At 55.2% G+C, this 15,993-nt stretch overlaps 8 protein-coding genes across 8 annotated transcripts; 4 read left to right on the top strand and 4 right to left on the bottom strand.

Annotated features, from left to right (window-relative positions):
* Positions 1–102: 102 nt before the first annotated feature.
* Positions 103–1,937, top strand: PHYSODRAFT_349516 (hypothetical protein; the record flags this gene model as incomplete). The annotated part of the gene is made up of 4 exons (XM_009519395.1): positions 103–549; positions 629–1,196; positions 1,245–1,679; positions 1,725–1,937. The coding sequence occupies exons 1-4, from the start codon at positions 131–133 to the stop codon at positions 1,935–1,937; spliced, it is 1,635 nt and encodes a 544-aa protein (XP_009517690.1). The 5' UTR covers positions 103–130.
* Positions 1,938–3,272: 1,335 nt separating this feature from the next.
* On the bottom strand, positions 3,273–3,563 carry PHYSODRAFT_448007 (hypothetical protein; the record flags this gene model as incomplete). Its single annotated transcript, XM_009519394.1, has 1 exon — positions 3,273–3,563. A coding segment is annotated over one exon (291 nt), but the record flags the coding sequence as incomplete, so codon positions are not given.
* Positions 3,564–4,519: 956 nt separating this feature from the next.
* Positions 4,520–5,542, top strand: PHYSODRAFT_310343 (hypothetical protein; the record flags this gene model as incomplete). The annotated part of the gene is made up of 1 exon (XM_009519393.1): positions 4,520–5,542. The coding sequence occupies one exon, from the start codon at positions 4,520–4,522 to the stop codon at positions 5,540–5,542; it is 1,023 nt and encodes a 340-aa protein (XP_009517688.1).
* A 1,072-nt stretch (positions 5,543–6,614) lies between these two features.
* On the top strand, positions 6,615–8,744 carry PHYSODRAFT_467243 (hypothetical protein; the record flags this gene model as incomplete). The annotated part of the gene is made up of 2 exons (XM_009519392.1): positions 6,615–8,485; positions 8,576–8,744. 2 exons carry the CDS (start codon positions 6,615–6,617, stop codon positions 8,742–8,744), a joined length of 2,040 nt encoding a protein of 679 aa, XP_009517687.1.
* A 143-nt stretch (positions 8,745–8,887) lies between these two features.
* On the bottom strand, positions 8,888–10,450 carry PHYSODRAFT_323800 (hypothetical protein; the record flags this gene model as incomplete). The annotated part of the gene is made up of 3 exons (XM_009519391.1): positions 8,888–9,010; positions 10,091–10,298; positions 10,332–10,450. The coding sequence occupies 3 exons, from the start codon at positions 10,448–10,450 to the stop codon at positions 8,888–8,890; spliced, it is 450 nt and encodes a 149-aa protein (XP_009517686.1).
* Positions 10,451–10,775: 325 nt separating this feature from the next.
* PHYSODRAFT_323799 (hypothetical protein) lies at positions 10,776–11,999 on the bottom strand (the record flags this gene model as incomplete). The annotated part of the gene is made up of 1 exon (XM_009519390.1): positions 10,776–11,999. The coding sequence occupies one exon, from the start codon at positions 11,997–11,999 to the stop codon at positions 10,776–10,778; it is 1,224 nt and encodes a 407-aa protein (XP_009517685.1).
* Positions 12,000–13,131: 1,132 nt separating this feature from the next.
* Positions 13,132–14,784, top strand: PHYSODRAFT_295216 (hypothetical protein; the record flags this gene model as incomplete). Its single annotated transcript, XM_009519389.1, has 2 exons — positions 13,132–14,602; positions 14,768–14,784. 2 exons carry the CDS (start codon positions 13,132–13,134, stop codon positions 14,782–14,784), a joined length of 1,488 nt encoding a protein of 495 aa, XP_009517684.1.
* A 67-nt stretch (positions 14,785–14,851) lies between these two features.
* Positions 14,852–15,877, bottom strand: PHYSODRAFT_323797 (hypothetical protein; the record flags this gene model as incomplete). The annotated part of the gene is made up of 1 exon (XM_009519388.1): positions 14,852–15,877. One exon carries the CDS (start codon positions 15,875–15,877, stop codon positions 14,852–14,854), a length of 1,026 nt encoding a protein of 341 aa, XP_009517683.1.
* Between the last annotated feature and the right edge of the window lie 116 nt (positions 15,878–15,993).

Raw genomic sequence — 15,993 nt, 5'->3', positions numbered from 1 at the left:
TTGTCACTCTCAGCTGTTTGGTCACATCGAGTGCTGGGAGATCAGATGAAACTCTTGGCTGCCCTCCCGTCTGGCAAATGTCATTCGAGTACAATTGCAGCCGACCCGCTACAGTACAGACTGCGCCGCGATGAAGAGCAAGACGAGTCTGCAGGCCACAACCACGGCCTCGATCGAGGAGACCCAGTCGTGGTCGAGCATCGTGCTCAAGGACAAGCTCACACTGGAGCATGCCGCCATCGACATCAACACGGACCGCGTCCTGTACCACTTGCACCTGGAGCTCGAGCACCCGATCCCCGAGCCGTACCTCGCGAATGCCGAGTACATGAAGCTGACGTGGCCCGTGGGGGGCATCTGGAAGATCATGCACCTCAGTGACAACAACCGCAAGGTGCACTGCATGTCGTGGCGCAAGACGGAGATGGATCACTTCGAGGTGGAGGATTTGGCCAAAAAGATCGAGGCTGCTGGAGTCTCTGGGGACCCGAGCAAGAGCAACAGCTCCACGTTGGCCGCAGCGGAAGCGGACTACTTGCCGCCGACTTTGTTCCCGTGGAAGATGCAGCTTGGCAATTGGGGGCCGCGATATCATGCCACCGCACGACCGAGACAGCGTCGGAAGCAGCCACCCTGGGCCGTTGACCGCGCACTTGATGGCTGGCTTCTCGCCGCTTGAGGTGCAGATCGAAGTGAACGCTATTACGTCCGTGGACACGGTGGGCCAGACGTTCACGGCGGACGTGACGTGGGAGGTGACCATGCCTGCAATTACAACGATCCGTGAAGACTCGGTGCTGCGCGAGTTGATGGACATCCTCGAGTTCGACGAGAACCAGTTTGAGTTTACGAACGTCAACTCGATGCAAGAGGAGCGCGACATGACCTCAAGCCTCTCGCCTGCAGGTCCAGTGCACTTCACGGACTCGACTAGTCTCGCGATGCCACTCAAGTCCACGTCGGAGTTTCTGAGTCATCTCATGTTCAGCCGTCGTGTTGTTGCTGTCTTCAGCGAGGAAATGACCCTGCGTAAATTCCCCGTGGATCAGCAGAAGCTGACGTTCGCGTTCTCAACCGGAACGGGCGTCCGTCAGCCTCTCCGAATCACTGCGGGGGCTGTGGACGCTGGAACCTTCGCCATTGCGAACTACAAGCTCGGCAACGTGTTCGACGTGGTGCATCATGACAAGGTTTTCGTGGGTGAGATCGATGCTGATGGAGACAAGAAGGGCATTTGATTCGAGATGATGCTGGAGCGCCGGCCTGGTTACTACGTGACGAATGTGGCCATTCCCGCTGGGATTATCACGTACTTGTGCTTCATTTCGTACGCCCCGCTGTCGGACGGCTCACTCATGGACACCGGTGACCGCGTTCAGATCGTGCTGACGTTGCTGCTTACTGCTGTGACGTTCAAGAACCAAGTGGCGTCTCTCACGCCGCAGATTTCGTACTTCACCACACTGGACAAGTACGTGTTCTTCTGCTTCATCATCGCCTGCGTTGTCGTGATTGAAAACGCGCTGTTCCCCATTGTGGCCAAGTATTTCTCAGAGGAAAACTCCTGGAAAGAGAAGAAGTTGCTCTTCTTCTTCTTCACACTCGTGAACGTCCTGTGGCTCATTTACATTGTGATATTCGTCAAGTCCCGTAAACGCGCGTCGAAGGTGCTGCTTAAAGTCCACAAAGCCATTCGAGCGATTTCCACCATGAACACCGCGAAGCTGTGCCTCACGAACACTTGGAAGGGTGCCACTTCCAGACGTGGGAGCTCCCCAAGATCAGCAGCGCTGAGCTCGGATATCTGCACGTTCAGTTGCCGGAGGACGAGCCGTCACGAACCAACAACGTCGACAAGAGGCGTAAACTGCACTCGAAAACCCGCCAAGTCGCCGAACAGAAGATGGATTCGTTTAGGGACATTTACGCAAAGTTGAACCCGACTGGCGCTCCGTTGCGGGCATTTTCTCGAGAAAGTCAGATGCCGCTGCGGGCTGCGAAGCCCAGCGATGCAGGAAGAGGTCACGAACTCAAGACTCTCAGGGGCTGCACCATTCAGTCTAGTGGCGGCCGGATTGAAACGATCAAACAGGCAGACTCCGTATTGCCGCATTCTTTAAAGCTTAACAAAACGATCGACGCTGTCTGCATCTCATCCAATACAAGTAATTAAAAGTTCAACAAGTTTTTTTTCGTTGGTCCTTTGCAGCTTGCGCTCCCATCAAACGCCGACGTGACACGGCCGAAGTCATGTCGAAAGAGCTGTCCCGAAGCTCTTTGACCTTTTTGAACTTCCACTCCAGGCACGCACAGAAGCGTTTGGGGTTTTCCACATGAACGAACGTTTTCATGACAAGTGAGTCGCTAGTCTTCGTCGAGCCGGTTTTCAACCGCTCTAGCAGGAACGCGTAGTCTCGACTGAACAATGATACATTAAACTCCACCTAAAAAGGAGAAACAAGTTAGAATTTAGCTTCGCTTGTTTAGGCACACGAAGTTACTTACCAGGTATCTGTTGTCAAGAACGGGCTCCTTCGATACCGATGCAACTTCAATGTTGAGTACAGGGAAGTCGAACCCCAGGGCATCGTAAGCACCATGCATCTCCCGGGAGATGGCCAAACGATTGTTGTCGTCCTTATCATGGCAATGAGATTTTGGCATCAAATACTAGTAAACACTTTCAGCCTTGCCGAACGGGCCGAAGAGTCCATCATCTTCAATCCGTTGGTACTTGTAAACTGGAGTGGATGGATCGATAAGCGATGCTTCAGTGGAAACCGGAGCCATCGATCCTCCAGGTGACTCGGATTCTTCGGCTAAATATTCGTCACCGAAAATACGCTGCTGCTTTTTTGTGCTGGACACTCGCGAAATCTGTAAAATGGCCGAAAATTCAGCTTTCACGCGGCTCTCGAAATACACGGCATGTTCCTCTACAGAAACAGAGATACCACCGCGTCAGATACGCCATCATATTACACAAGAGCGGCAGCCAACGTACAAATGCAAACGCCCACCCTGCTTAAAGAGAACTTGAACCTGCAAGCCGTTACCTTCGTACCAGAACGCTTGAACCTTTCTCCCTCGCGGTACATTTCTGGGGTCGTATCAGCGAGGCAATAGACCGTACAGCGAACTCCTCTCGTCTGAAGTGCGTTTTCCACTGATCCGCTCACCAGCCACACCATTGTACTTTGCATCAGCTCAACAACGCCAGCCGAAGGTTCTATGAAGTCCACTAGCACGTGGATCTCTGACGGCTGAGGCTGAAAGTTGGCACCAAAGAGAAGCTCCCCAGATAGCTTCCAGGACGGCGGCATCTCCTCGTACTTGGTGCTCTTCCCGCCTTTCAGGAACGTCGTCACTTGGCGGTCATCCGTCAGCCACTTGCCATCCGTACCCCGCGCCAAGTACAGCGCCACAAGCCTAGGGGGAATCTTGTCTTGTTCAGTACTCAGGACGCCAGCGATAACCTCCTGCAGATCGACCACTTTCGCATCGCGAGCGACTGTCGCATAGAACCTCGATCCTTCACCGTACACCGCGCACAATAGCTTCAGGTCCGCCATAATATTTTCTCTTCTGTTCTCTGGAGATATATTTTTTTAGTCTGAAGGTCAATTGCAATCAACACGAGATGTGACTGATGGGGAGGTCGATGAGCAAGGCGGTCAAGCACTTTAAAGCGAGTACAGTGCATGAGCTGTCCGAAGCAGAAGTCCGGTTATTGGTTATCTACGTGTGGTGAAGAACCACTTAGTATGATGACATACCTACATGGTACCGGCCGTATTCTCATTCTCACTCTCCTCAAAAACGTTGTTTGTATCGCCAAACTGCAACCGGGGATTTGGGGAAAATTCCCATTTTTGTAGAACGTTCACGGCCTCAGATCTGAGTCCGTTTTATTACCCTTTTCTGCGGTTGTCGAAGTTGCTTCCCAGTCGCCGTGAGGACGGACGGGATACACGTAACCATAGCTAACTAGCATGCAGCAGCAACTCCATCCCCTATGGCCCTGGGCGGGTCTGCGTCGAGCGCTGTACGTGCTCCTGCTCCTTCTGAGCGAGACGCGCCGGCCGCTGCTTCTTGCCAGCCCCAGCGCGTCTGCCAAAGGTGAAGGAGGAAGACGAAAACAATCACTCGGCCTCGAGCTCTTTGGTCGTTTCAGTGACTGACTCGGTATTATTTCTGTCCCTTATCCTACTGCTCTTCTGTATGTCTGTCTCTCGGTCTCTCTCATGCACTTTACAGTCTCCAAGACGCGCATGGAGATCCGCGAGCAAGACTTCTCCTTCAGCGGTAGGCTCGTGGGTTGATTCCGTGGCCCCAAGAGCTCAGCTCCTCTCTTAAGCTTCACTTAACTGGCTTCTAACGTGTTGTGTGTTGCTTGCTACCACTGCCGGTTGCGTGGGTTGATTTTTGTATGCTTTTCTTCAATGTAGATGGCGCGCGGGAGCGGCCGGCGATCGAGGTAGTCACGAAAGACGTGAGGACAGCGGACATTTTCAACATTATGCAAGGTACGGGAGCGCTCGTGGGCCCGTGGAGGAGCTGCTTGGCGCTGTTTGCTGACGAGCAGTACGCGGTGGCGCTGTGTATTTACGCAGCCATTCAAGGCGAGGTGGAGGAGCCGGTGGAGGAGCAGACGTCTTGGTGGAAGGACGCCGTGACGGAGGAATTCTCGAGGCAGGACGTGCTGGTATTGGCGCTTATTACGCTCTGCGTCTTGCGGCTGATGGTGTTCATGATCCAAGTGACGTGGAAGCTGGTGAAGCTGCCAATGCAATGGTATGGCGCGTTGGATAAAGAGGAGGAAGAGGACGAGGAGGGGATCAGGGAGAAAAACAGTGAACAGTCGACCAAGTCGAGCGAGAGAAAACAGTTGACGATCGTCCGCTTCTGCCATCTGCAGTTCCTGCTCGTCGTCGAGAAGTTGAAGCGTGAAATGAGAAGCGCGAAGATGGAGAACACGCAGCAAATGGTCGCGTCGCTGGAAGTATCGCAACACGAGGACGGGAAGGAGGTAACGCTCGCGGAGATTTTGGCGACGCTGCGGAAGATTCAGGCTAAGGACAGCAGCTTCAAGGCGAGCGAGGTGGAGGAGCACCTCCAAGACATTAAACAGGGCGTAGACAACGAAGAGGATGCGGACGCAGGTCTACCTGAAGCCTGGACTCGACTGCAGGAAATCTATGCGTCGTTTTTGCGGATTCAGGCGACGATTATCCGTCGGCAGCAGCGGAAAAGGAAGTGGGAGTGGCAACTGAAGCAGCACGAGCAGAGCTCTCAACGTTGTAAGCGTCGACTACACAGCAATGAAGACCCGACGGAAGAAGTGTTGCAGGAGCTGCAGGAGCTGACCAAGGAGTTGCCGCAGGGCTTCACCGCCGACATGTTCACGTCGCTGGGCAACGCCATGCATGAAAGTACGGCAGCAGCGGAGCCTGAGACAAGCCCTGCGTGTTCTTCACAGATGGAGATCAAGCCTACTTCGCGTGCTGCCGACAAGACGCACACATCCAGCGTCTGTGCCTAGGCCGCCCAAAATTCATTGAGGGCAAGAACCAGGTACAATTTAAGTAGTAGGTAGAAGGAAGTCGAATAGGAGTCGAACAAAGTAGGGAGTAGGAAGATGGTGGGGACCCTCACCCACCCATGTAACATAACGGACCGCACAATGGGCCTCGCCACTTGAGCATTCATTTCATCCGTTTCAAATTTTAGCTCGTTCGTTACTGGCTGCGTGTCAAATCCCAAAAAAAAACGCTTCAACTTGTCCGGTCACTGAATCGAAATCCCCCAGATGACTGTCTATTCTGAAACCAACACTAAAAAGTTGCCACATCTCACAAATGGGGAGTTTTGGCGCGAGATGGTTCTCGGAAACAGCCCAATGGAATCAGGCGGCGGCCGGCACTTCGCCTTGGGGCTCGCGAGACGCAAGATGCCGACCCGCGCGCGCCTCCGCCGGCCTCTGGGGGCCAACGCGGCCACGCTCTGCTGCCTCCGCCGCCTGCTGGTGGTCGCATTCCTGCTGCTGAGCGCCAGCGACGCGCGCCGCGCCGTGGCCGAGCGCTCGCATCGTACGTGCACTAAACTGGTCGCCTGCGATTATCCATTGTATCTGGTCACTTACGTTCGTGGTTTTTGCGTTATTGGCAGCCTACCGGCGCGTGGAGATCCGCGTGGAAGACTTCAGCTTCTCGGACGGCGCGGAGGACAAGCCGCGCGTGGCCATCGAGGCCCACGACATCAAAGGCTCGGAGCTGGACCCGTGGCCCGACGGAGACGTGCACGTCGTGACCTGGGAGACCTCAGACGAGCCGAAACCCGCAGCTGCTGCTTCGGTTGAAGACAAGAAGCAGACGCAGCCAATTGCCGCCGCTCCGGTGGCTCTAGATGAAGAGGAGGAAGAAGAAGACGATGAAGATGAGTATGACTATCTGGGGGTGGAGGACTTTGGCGTCAAGGCTGCAATTGGCAAGGCCAAGGACGACGCTGCGCTCAAGAGATACCCGTCCTACCGCACGGCCGTGTGGTGGTGGAGCCACGACAAGGCGGAGCTCTCGACCCAGGAGCAGGCGGCCGTGCTGGCGGTTGTGGTGACCATGCTCACGGTGCTGGGACTGGGCGTCGCGCTGCTGTGGAACTTGGTGTGGTTCGCGTGGCGGTTCTACCGCGAGCGCACCACGCTCAACCGCCTGTTCAGTGAACAGGACCCGGCCGCGCTGGAGCAGGAGCTGCGCAAGTTCCCAGCGGACTTGCTGTCGCTGCGCATCAAGCAGATCGCGTGCGTGCGGCTGCGCCACTTGCAGGTGGTGGCCAATGCCAGAGACTTCAAGCAGCAGTTGGAAGCCGTGGCGTTCCGCGAAACCGAAATGGAACTGGTGGGTCTGCCGCTTCACCCGACGAGTCGGAAGGAGATGACGTTCGCGGAGATTTTGACGGCTGTGGAGGAGATCGCGTGCAGAGGAGAGCAGGTGGCCGTGGAGATGATGCAGTTGGTGGTGCCGCCGCGGTGGAGAGGCTACGTGGATGAAGACTTGTGGTTGAAGGCTCAGGACGAGAGTCTGCAGAGTCTGCACCTGGAGAACGCTCGCGCGCAGCAGCTCTCGGATCAGATTTCGGAGCTGATTGTGGCCAAGGTGAACTCCAACGAAGCCATCCCGAAGCCAGTGTTTCTTATGCTGCTCGCGTCGCTGCGTCAAAACTCTGGGAGCCCACCGCAAAACGGTAGTAACGGAAATGCGACGTCTAGTGAAATGGACGCATTTGCCCGGTGCTGGAGCGGAAGCATGACCATGAGCGGCAGCGTGAGCAACCTTGGTGGCCAAAAGAACAAGGACGAGTTCAATTTCCTGCTCAAGGCATTCGACGAAGTTGTCGAGCAGCAAAAAGTCCGACAAGGGCTGCAGACTGCTATTGAGAATTTTCAGTCGGCACACGAGCCCGAACACGAGCAGTTGCTGCTGCTGGAAAATGCTGACAGTTCAAGCAGCAGTCAAGTTATCCGGCGGGCCAAGCAGCTTGGCGCCACAGCAGCTGCAACCAGCGGAGCTACTGCCGCATCGATGCGCCGGCTAGAGCGATGGGTGGATGAGGCCGAGATGATGGAGATGACCTACGTCGAGGAGGTTGAAAGTGCGCAGTTTATGCTGGAGGATGCCCGACGCGACAGCTTCTGCGCAGCTATTGTCAGCAACGAAGGCAAGGGCCTCGATAGTGTCCAGACTTTGGCGACCAATTTTGTCGCGCTGGGTGCGAAGCGCGAGGATGCGATTCTGAAGGCTGGCGAGATCCTGGCCAATCGGTCCAACATGATGCTGCTGGTGAACAGTCTTCGCGGTATGTTTGATCAGCTGCGCAAGCGTGACATCATGAAGATGAACGAGCGACGGAACCGTGATCGCGCTAAAGCCCAGGAGAAGCGCGATCGTATGGCGCAGAAGTTTCACAACAAGCAGCAGCTAATCGCTGAAAAGATTGAGCGAAACCGCGAGGCGCAGCGCCAGTTAGAAGAAGAAGCACGTCTTCAGCGACGTATGGAAGAGCTGAAAGAGTGGCGCGCGCAGAATGCCCGGGACCGCGCGTCGTTTGTGTGGACAATCACCAAGACCGACGTTCTCGTGGTGCTGGTGATCATGGCGATCGTGTTCTTTGAGAACTTGCGGGAGGTGGCGTTCGTGAAGCCTTTGTGCCAGCCGGATGACAGTCACCACTGGTGGATGGTTTCCTGGTGGGCACCGTCGTCTCTCCAGGTCTTCGGTTGCGAGGTTGCGTACGGCATGAAGATCCTGGGCATTCTTCTCGCGCTCGGAGTGCTGTTTTTCGCCGTGGCCCAGCTCAACCTCGTGGCGGTTATGCTACCTGTGTTGGGTGCGATCACGCTCTACTACGTGCGCAACGAATGGATGAACATGTTCTTCCGGCTGCCATTGCTGCTCGTGATTTATGGCTTCAACTCGGGCATCCTCTTCCTGTTCAACCGCTTCGAGGTCCGCAGCAACGACGCCCACGTGGTGAAGGAAGGCAACAAGGAGCTCGTTGCCAACGCTACCAAGAAGCGGAGTATGCTGCTATACATCGGTTTCCCATTCGTGTCGCTGCTGCTGACAGTCGTGACGGGTGTTGGCATCGCCTGCGACGCGCCTGACCGGTGTGCTGCCGAGGCTTATGAGGCAACTGCGCCCGTCCTGGCAGGCTTATGGGAGCTCGCGCGGGGAGCTTATCGATTGTAAATGCATACCAGATAGAGCGTCAAGGCGCGATAGGGGGAGAGGACAGCACGCGAGTTGTGCGAGTATTTTGCTGGCTCGATTGACCAGGGATTTTTAATTTGAATGTACTACCTAGAGACTGAGATCGGAAGTGTTATTGTTGTTCAGATGTAGCTCAACGGCGCGCTCTGGGGCGACGGCACGACTGTGGTGGGCACATGAAGGCCGGTTTTAAGGAATCTCTGCGTGAGATTCGCCTCGTGCGCCCCCATGTTGAGCGATTCGGTCTCCAAGCGTAAGAATGACCAAATTTTCGTTTCGGTGGATTTTTATGTTGCGCACATGCATCTGGTCAACAAGGCAACTGGGAAGTAAAGTAGGAAGCGAGCTTTACGATAATGGATGTATGGAGCTAACCAGTACTTAAGTACTGAAGAGAGGTCGTGCGTGCGCAGGTTTTCATTATGCAGAGGAGAAATCTACCGCAAAAGCTCCTGGCGCGGGAGGTGACTGCATTTCGATGAAGTGTCTTCTACCTTAGCAGCTGGAGCGACCGTCACCTTAGGAGCTTGGATGTGTTGAAGCAAATCGCGCTTTTCAACATGGACAATGTCGAGCTTGTGGCAATAGCGCGAGGGTTGCTTCCTGTGCAGCAGCCGTTGGCTTCTTGTCAACTAAAGTGAAGTCAGATTGTCTCGTTGCACTCGCAAGCTTTGAACAGCGTGCCCGCGCTCAAAAAGTCGGAAGCAGCTGGACCGGATGCAGTCACTGTACAGGTCAAAGGCACGTAAAAGTAAAGACCGTTAAAGCCACTACGAAACGGCTTTTATATGCTCCTATTTTATACGTATAGAAGTATAGTACGGTTAATCAGTTAGGGGTAGGCCACCAGCGCGTTGGCTCTCGTCTGCGGACTTTTGTCTGTGGGTCCGCCCCTCTCTCGCTGCGCTCAGGGGGCGCCGCTTCGCGGCCTGCCCACCTCGGCTCCGAAGCCCTCGACTCGGCCAGGCGCTGTGGCTGGGATTAGATATTAACTCCTGGACAGTGTTGCCGAGTCCAGGTTTTCGATTATTTTATGCACGGTCACGTGTATACTTTTTGGTCGGATACCCCAATCGGGCTAAATACTCACTCTCAAATGTAAAAGCTTTCCAAGCTTTTGGACCCCTCAGACAATCCTCTATGCAGTGATAACCGCATCGAGCCTTCAATTTGGGGCTGTGAGCTGCCAGCAGTGCACAGAAGGCGCGATCCGTGCACTGTATTATCTCGATAGGAGAAGTAGGAGGTTCCTCACGGCAATCGCTGTTGATGTCGAGCTTGATACATGACACGGTTTTGATGAAAACGGTGATGGCCTCAGCTACCGCTCCAACAAGTTCAGTCTGAGTCATAGGGTCTTGGGGTGGGGTGGGATCGATCTCATACTCGACGTCGTTTTGATCAGGTTGCTCGTCGGGGGATGCGTCAGGTTGCTCGTCGGGGGATGCGTCGTCCAGTTCGGTACCATCCGTTGCAGTGTGGGTCTGGTCTTCTGTGGCATTCTCGTCTCTCTGCACTCCGACGTCCATGCTGCTAAATAGCGCCAACGAATTGTACGAGCATCACTTGAGGTGGTTGGCCACTATGGTCTTGTCCACATTCACTGAGCCGTCTTCGGTGTTGCTCTCGTACTTCAACTGGAACGTGTTCACGAGCTCATCCAGAGCGGTGTACTGCTCGTTCATAGTGACAGTCTTAACTTGCAGCTTGCGAAAACACATTCGTATGGCCTCAGTCAGCTCGCTCACAACCAATAGACACAGTCACCATGAGCTACTCGACCGCGCGTAGTTCTTCGCGTCTTGTGCAGCAACGAGTTGTACGTAGTGCTTGGCCAGGAAATGACACGTGTCATGAATCGACTCCCATCTAGTCGTTGCATACTTAGGGCATAAACCCTCTGCGAAGCGTACACTTTCGTATCTCCGTGTAAACAAGATCTCCATTCCCAGCCTCGACCTGAAGTTCACCGATCTGTCGAGTACTTTTAGGAAGCGTCTACGGCAAGGTTCAACTGGTGGCTCCCGCACCAAGTGATAGTGATGGCCGAGTTTCAAAGTATTCGGCAGCAGCACGAAGTCGCGTCGAGAATCCCTGGTGGCGGCCTAGCATCGTCGCAGCTCCGTCCGTCGAGATACCGATCAGTTGAGGAAGCAGGTTGGTTTCACCGATGTCCTCTAGTAGATCAATGACAAGCTCAGCATAGTTCTGGCCTGTGTGGGCGCTATCGCCAATGGGGATGGCGAGGAGGTGGATGTTGTGAATTTTACCCACGAGGCCAAACGACACACGCACGTCCAGGTATCCTTCTTTGTTGTGCGTTGCGCCATCAACCATCAGCGAAAATCCCCAAGTCTTGCTGAGCAGTGAGCGGATAGCAGAGAGGTTGAGTGTAACGACACGACGAACCGATAGCCCTACTACTTGTCGGCAGGGGGATCCAAGCTTCATGTTGGACAGCGCGGTTCCGAGCGTGGTAAACAGACCAGCAATGGCACGAAAGCTTACTCCCGCGTTGATGCAGCTGGCAATGGTCTCAAACTGGTCTCGATCACGGATAACTAGGACGTATCCATCCGTCTCGGTCTCCATAAAGTCGTTGGAGACTTCAACCTCTCCGATTTCGTCGTCCACGGTCACCAAGCCGTGTGGTGTATCACCTCGGCTGCAGAACAGACGCTCGATGAGGCTGGCAATTCCGCTCGGAACCACAAACGAAATCTGAGGGTGTCTCGGGAGGAAATCCTCGATCCGGGTAGGCAGGGAAAAGCTTTCGCACTCTTCGTCCTCCGTGACAGCAAGGAAGGCAGACCACTGCTTCGAGTGCTCGCGCTCCATGTGTCGGATGATATGGTCGCGGCGAAACGTCTTGAACACCATAGCTTTAGCCATCTTCTTGCGCTTCTTTTTCGCACTCCTCACCAACGCATCGAACGCGGAATCGGCTTGCTCGTCCGGCGGATCTTCCCGTCCAAACACCTCGCAGAATTTGCAGATCGCCTCGGCGACGTCGCCTTCCACGTAGTTGAACGGACGAACGTAGAGCTCCTTCTCATACTTTGGAAGCCATTGCTGACGCGTTGGCAGCTTCACCTTGGTTGGCAATGCTGTTAGTGCGTCGTTAACACTGCGCAGCTTTCGAGTCGCCTGAGTTGAACTTGTAGTCGGCTTATAGCGACCCTTCCCACGGCCTTTGGAGGTTCCGCGAGCTTTGAAAGATGAAGTGGGTGGCATGGGCGTTGGTGGGTTGGCTGTTGTTTGGCAAGTTTAGAAATGATTGACAAGTTCGGCGCTTGACGCTCAAGCGAGCAACTAGCCACCAATGGAGTCTTCAACTTGAGTTTTGGCGGTACGATCCCGACTTACATCTACATATGAGCGATACTACTGGATTCGACACCGCTTTCGACGTGCTAAGAGTGTTATTAGCCATGTATTTGGCCTATTCTCGTTGCATACATGGATAACCTTCTGCAGACGCTGGAGACCGCAGTGCAAGTTGGCTTCCACGCCTGCATTTCCTTAGTTAAGAGGGGGTACTCTTGGCAACTTTAAAAGGGGTATTTCGTTCTTTTTCTGTCCACAATACCCCCTCCTGACATGCCTGCTGATTTAACAGCTCACCGCCAAATTAGGTGAAAGGCACAATACATGTATTGTGCTTTGCAGATAAAATGTCGCCCCGTTTTATGGCCTAGATCGAGGAAGGCCGGTCCACAAATCAGGGTACAAAACAGAGGCGGTAGCTCGATTTACTTAGATCGACCTCGAATTGCGCTTTTGAAAACGCAAAAGGGATCGATTTTACCGTAAATCGACCTCGTTCTGCCCAGATCCACCAGGAGATCGACCTCGAGTTCTGATTTGGATTGTCGTAGCTCGAGTTATTAGCCGGCCTAAATAGATCGATCTGTCCCTTTCTTTGACCTCGTTTTATTAAATCGACCTCGACTTAATGATAAATCGAGGAGAGCTCCAAGTCAAAACGACAAAACGTTTGCAAAGCACAATACATGTACTTACCGAAGCAGAATAGCAACTACCGTACATTTTCATGAATATGCGCGATGCTCCATGCAGCATGGTGAAACGCCAGCCTACCTTTCGGCAAAACTTTTTGCGTCGTCCGTCGGAACGTTGAGCCTGATGCTGCACAGGAAAAATATGATGGTCGAGGAGTGCAACGTGACAGCTCACCGAAGCTGCTCCACGTTTGCGCTGTTCGCACGAGCCGTTCACAAACTCCGTCTGGAGAGTGCAGCAGATGTCCTGGGACTCTTCCACTTTGACCCGTACTTTTCGACTACAGAGGGAGCGAGAGTAAAGTTCATTCGGACTTCTACCGTGCTCGAGTCAAGTGGAAACCATGCTATCTTGCCGCCTTCTTGCTGCCGCCCTGGCGGTCGCGTCCTCTTTGGCCACGGCCTCCGCTGCCGATGAGTTCGGCTACACCACGAGCGGTGACAAGTACATCATCAACACCGGCGCGGGCCTGACGATCGCCATGAGGCAGGCGTCCTGCGACATCGTGTCCATCAACTACAACGGTCAGGAGCTGCAGTACAAGTCCATGGGCACGCACGTCAACTCGGGTCTGGGCCAGGTGGAGTCGACGATTCAGGCGCTGAACGACGACAAGAAGACCATCAACGTCAACTGCAAGAAGACGGGCATCGAGCAGTCCTACTTCTTCCGCCCCAACGAGAACGTCGTGTACATGGGCACGTACCACTCGAACGACCTGGTGCTGCCGGAGCTGCGCTTCCTCGCTCGTCTGGACAAGACGGTGATGAACCAGGGCATCCTGGAAGCCACCCACGAGGCTGGCATGACGGCCATTGAGGCGACGGATATTGTCGCGAACGCCGAAGGTATCACCCGCTCCAAGTACTACTCGGGTGTGCCCTTCATCGACGACGCCGTCCACGGCGTCAACAGCACTGCGGCTGGTGTGTACTTGGTCATCTCGGAGCACGGCTACGAAACGTCTAGCGGTGGCCCGTTCTTCCGTGACATCAACAACAAGCTGGACGTCTCCAACGAGCTGTCGTTCTACATGAACTCGGACCACACGCGTATCGAGGACTACCGCTACGGATTCCATGGCCCTTATGCGCTTGCTCTGACGAGCGGCGCGGCCCCCGATGCCTCCACGCTGGACTTCAGCTTCTTCCAGGACCAGGAGCTCACGGGTTTCGTCCCGGACGCCAAGCGTGGCGAGGTGGCCGGTACGATCACCGACGCCAACGATGTTTTGGGCAACTCGGAAGTCGTTGTGGCCTTCTCCAACGCTGACGCGCAGTACTGGGTCAAGGTGCCCGCGGGCACCAAAACGTTCACGTCGCCCAAGATGAAGCCTGGCACCTACAAGGCCATCGTCTACAAGAAGCAGCTGGCTGTCGGCACGGCCAGTATTACGGTCGCTGAGGGTGCATCCGCCTCGGAAACCATTGATGTCTCGTACGAGATGAACACCAAGCCCATTTGGCGTATCGGCGAGTGGGACGGCACGCCCGACGGCTTTTTGAACGCCGACAAGATCCACAAGATGCACCCGAGCGACTCGCGCATGGACGCCTGGGGCCCGATCACCTTTGCGGCCGGCACAGATGAGGACAGCAAGTTCCCCACGGCTCAGTTCCGCGCCGCCAACGACGACATCAAGATCACGTTCAACCTGACGGACGCCCAGGCTGGCCAGGACAAGACGCTCAAGATCGGCGTGCCGCTCGCCCAGGTCAACGCGCGCTCCGACGTCAAGGCGAACGACTTCGAGACCGAGACGGCCCCGTCGGTGGCTGTCAAGACGCGCGGCATCACCCGCGGCGTGACGATGGGTAACTACAAGCTGTACGAGTACGCCATCCCGTCGTCCGCTCTGGTGGCGGGCTCCAACACGATCACGCTCTCGGTCGCCAGCGGCTCGCCCGACCCGGCCCAGAAGTTCCTGTCGGCCTCCTACGTCTTCGACGCCCTCGAGCTCGCTTAAGCTCGATTCTTAGACTGTGAATGCGCATAGATTTCATGTTGAAAGTCCCAATCAAATTGTTGTGTACCGTTCCAAACAACCCCTTCGCCTCTTTACCTTAGCATCGCAGCATCTCTCCTATCTTGCTCGGTGCGTTCATTCCCACGGCACAGATTGCTGTTAGAAGACGTCGCGGGGACACGCATGCCCCCAGGATGGCGGAGACATACGCAAACCACGTGTCGTAGGCCAACGTTTGCCCCCGAAACATGGCCTTCAACGCAAGTGCAGCACATTCCCTCGGTACACACGCAGTCCCGGGGATATTCATGTAAATGGCGTCGTCACAGTCGGCAGTGCTGCCAAAGTTGGTGTGCACCGGACCAGGACAGAAGCACGTGACGGTAACCCCCGTGCCGCGCAATTCGTAGTCCAGTCCCTGGCTGAAGTTGATGACGAACGCCTTGGCACTGCTGTACAACGCAGCCGAAGGGGAGATGATAGATCCAGCCATGGACCCCATATTGAGCACCCTCCCCACCCCACGCTTCACCATTTGCGGCACAAACGCGTGCGTTAGCTGCGCCACTGCCGCCATATCGAGAGCCATGATCTGAGTAATCTGCGCTGGCGAGAGCTTCACGAAGTCCTTGGTGGTGGAGAACCCCGCGCAGTTCACGAGGATGTCGACGACGAGTCCGTTCTTGGCTGCGAACGCCACGAGGGACTCAATCCCCGCCTCGGACGCCAAGTCGCACGCGCAGATCGACACCTTCACAGCCTCGTGGGCCTGCTCGATCTCCGTTTGCATGCGTTCCAGCACAGCCTCACTCCGAGCCGCCAGCAGCAGCGAATGGCCCTTGTGAGCCAACTGGTACGCCATCTCCTTGCCCAGTCCGGACGACGCCCCCGTGACGAGAGCAACGTGCTTTGACTGAGGCTTGGGCTCCGAAGCCACGAAGTTCCATCGGTGGTAGCGCGTCAACGCCACGTCGAGACAAGCCAAAACCAGATATACCGACACCAGAACTCGTAGCAGATACCCCACCGACTCCAATGGTAGAGCATGGAGAGCGACGAGAAACACAGCGACGCCCAACGCAGGCTGCAGCTTGCTGTAGATCGGCTCCTCCTCCAGCATCATGGACACGTGACTCGCTCAATTTGTATGAAGTTACGCCGTACCCCTATCGGAGCCGCGTTGATCGTAACCTTGGGATTTGAACACGCTTTGAGGATCACGACCTGCAGTCCACCCAC

The sequence above is a fragment of the Phytophthora sojae genome, assembly GCF_000149755.1.
Source record: "Phytophthora sojae unplaced genomic scaffold PHYSOscaffold_1, whole genome shotgun sequence".
Lineage (NCBI taxonomy): Eukaryota > Oomycota > Peronosporomycetes > Peronosporales > Peronosporaceae > Phytophthora > Phytophthora sojae.
Note: the sequence above shows the minus strand (reverse complement) of the source record. Positions and strands in the feature narration are given on the sequence as shown.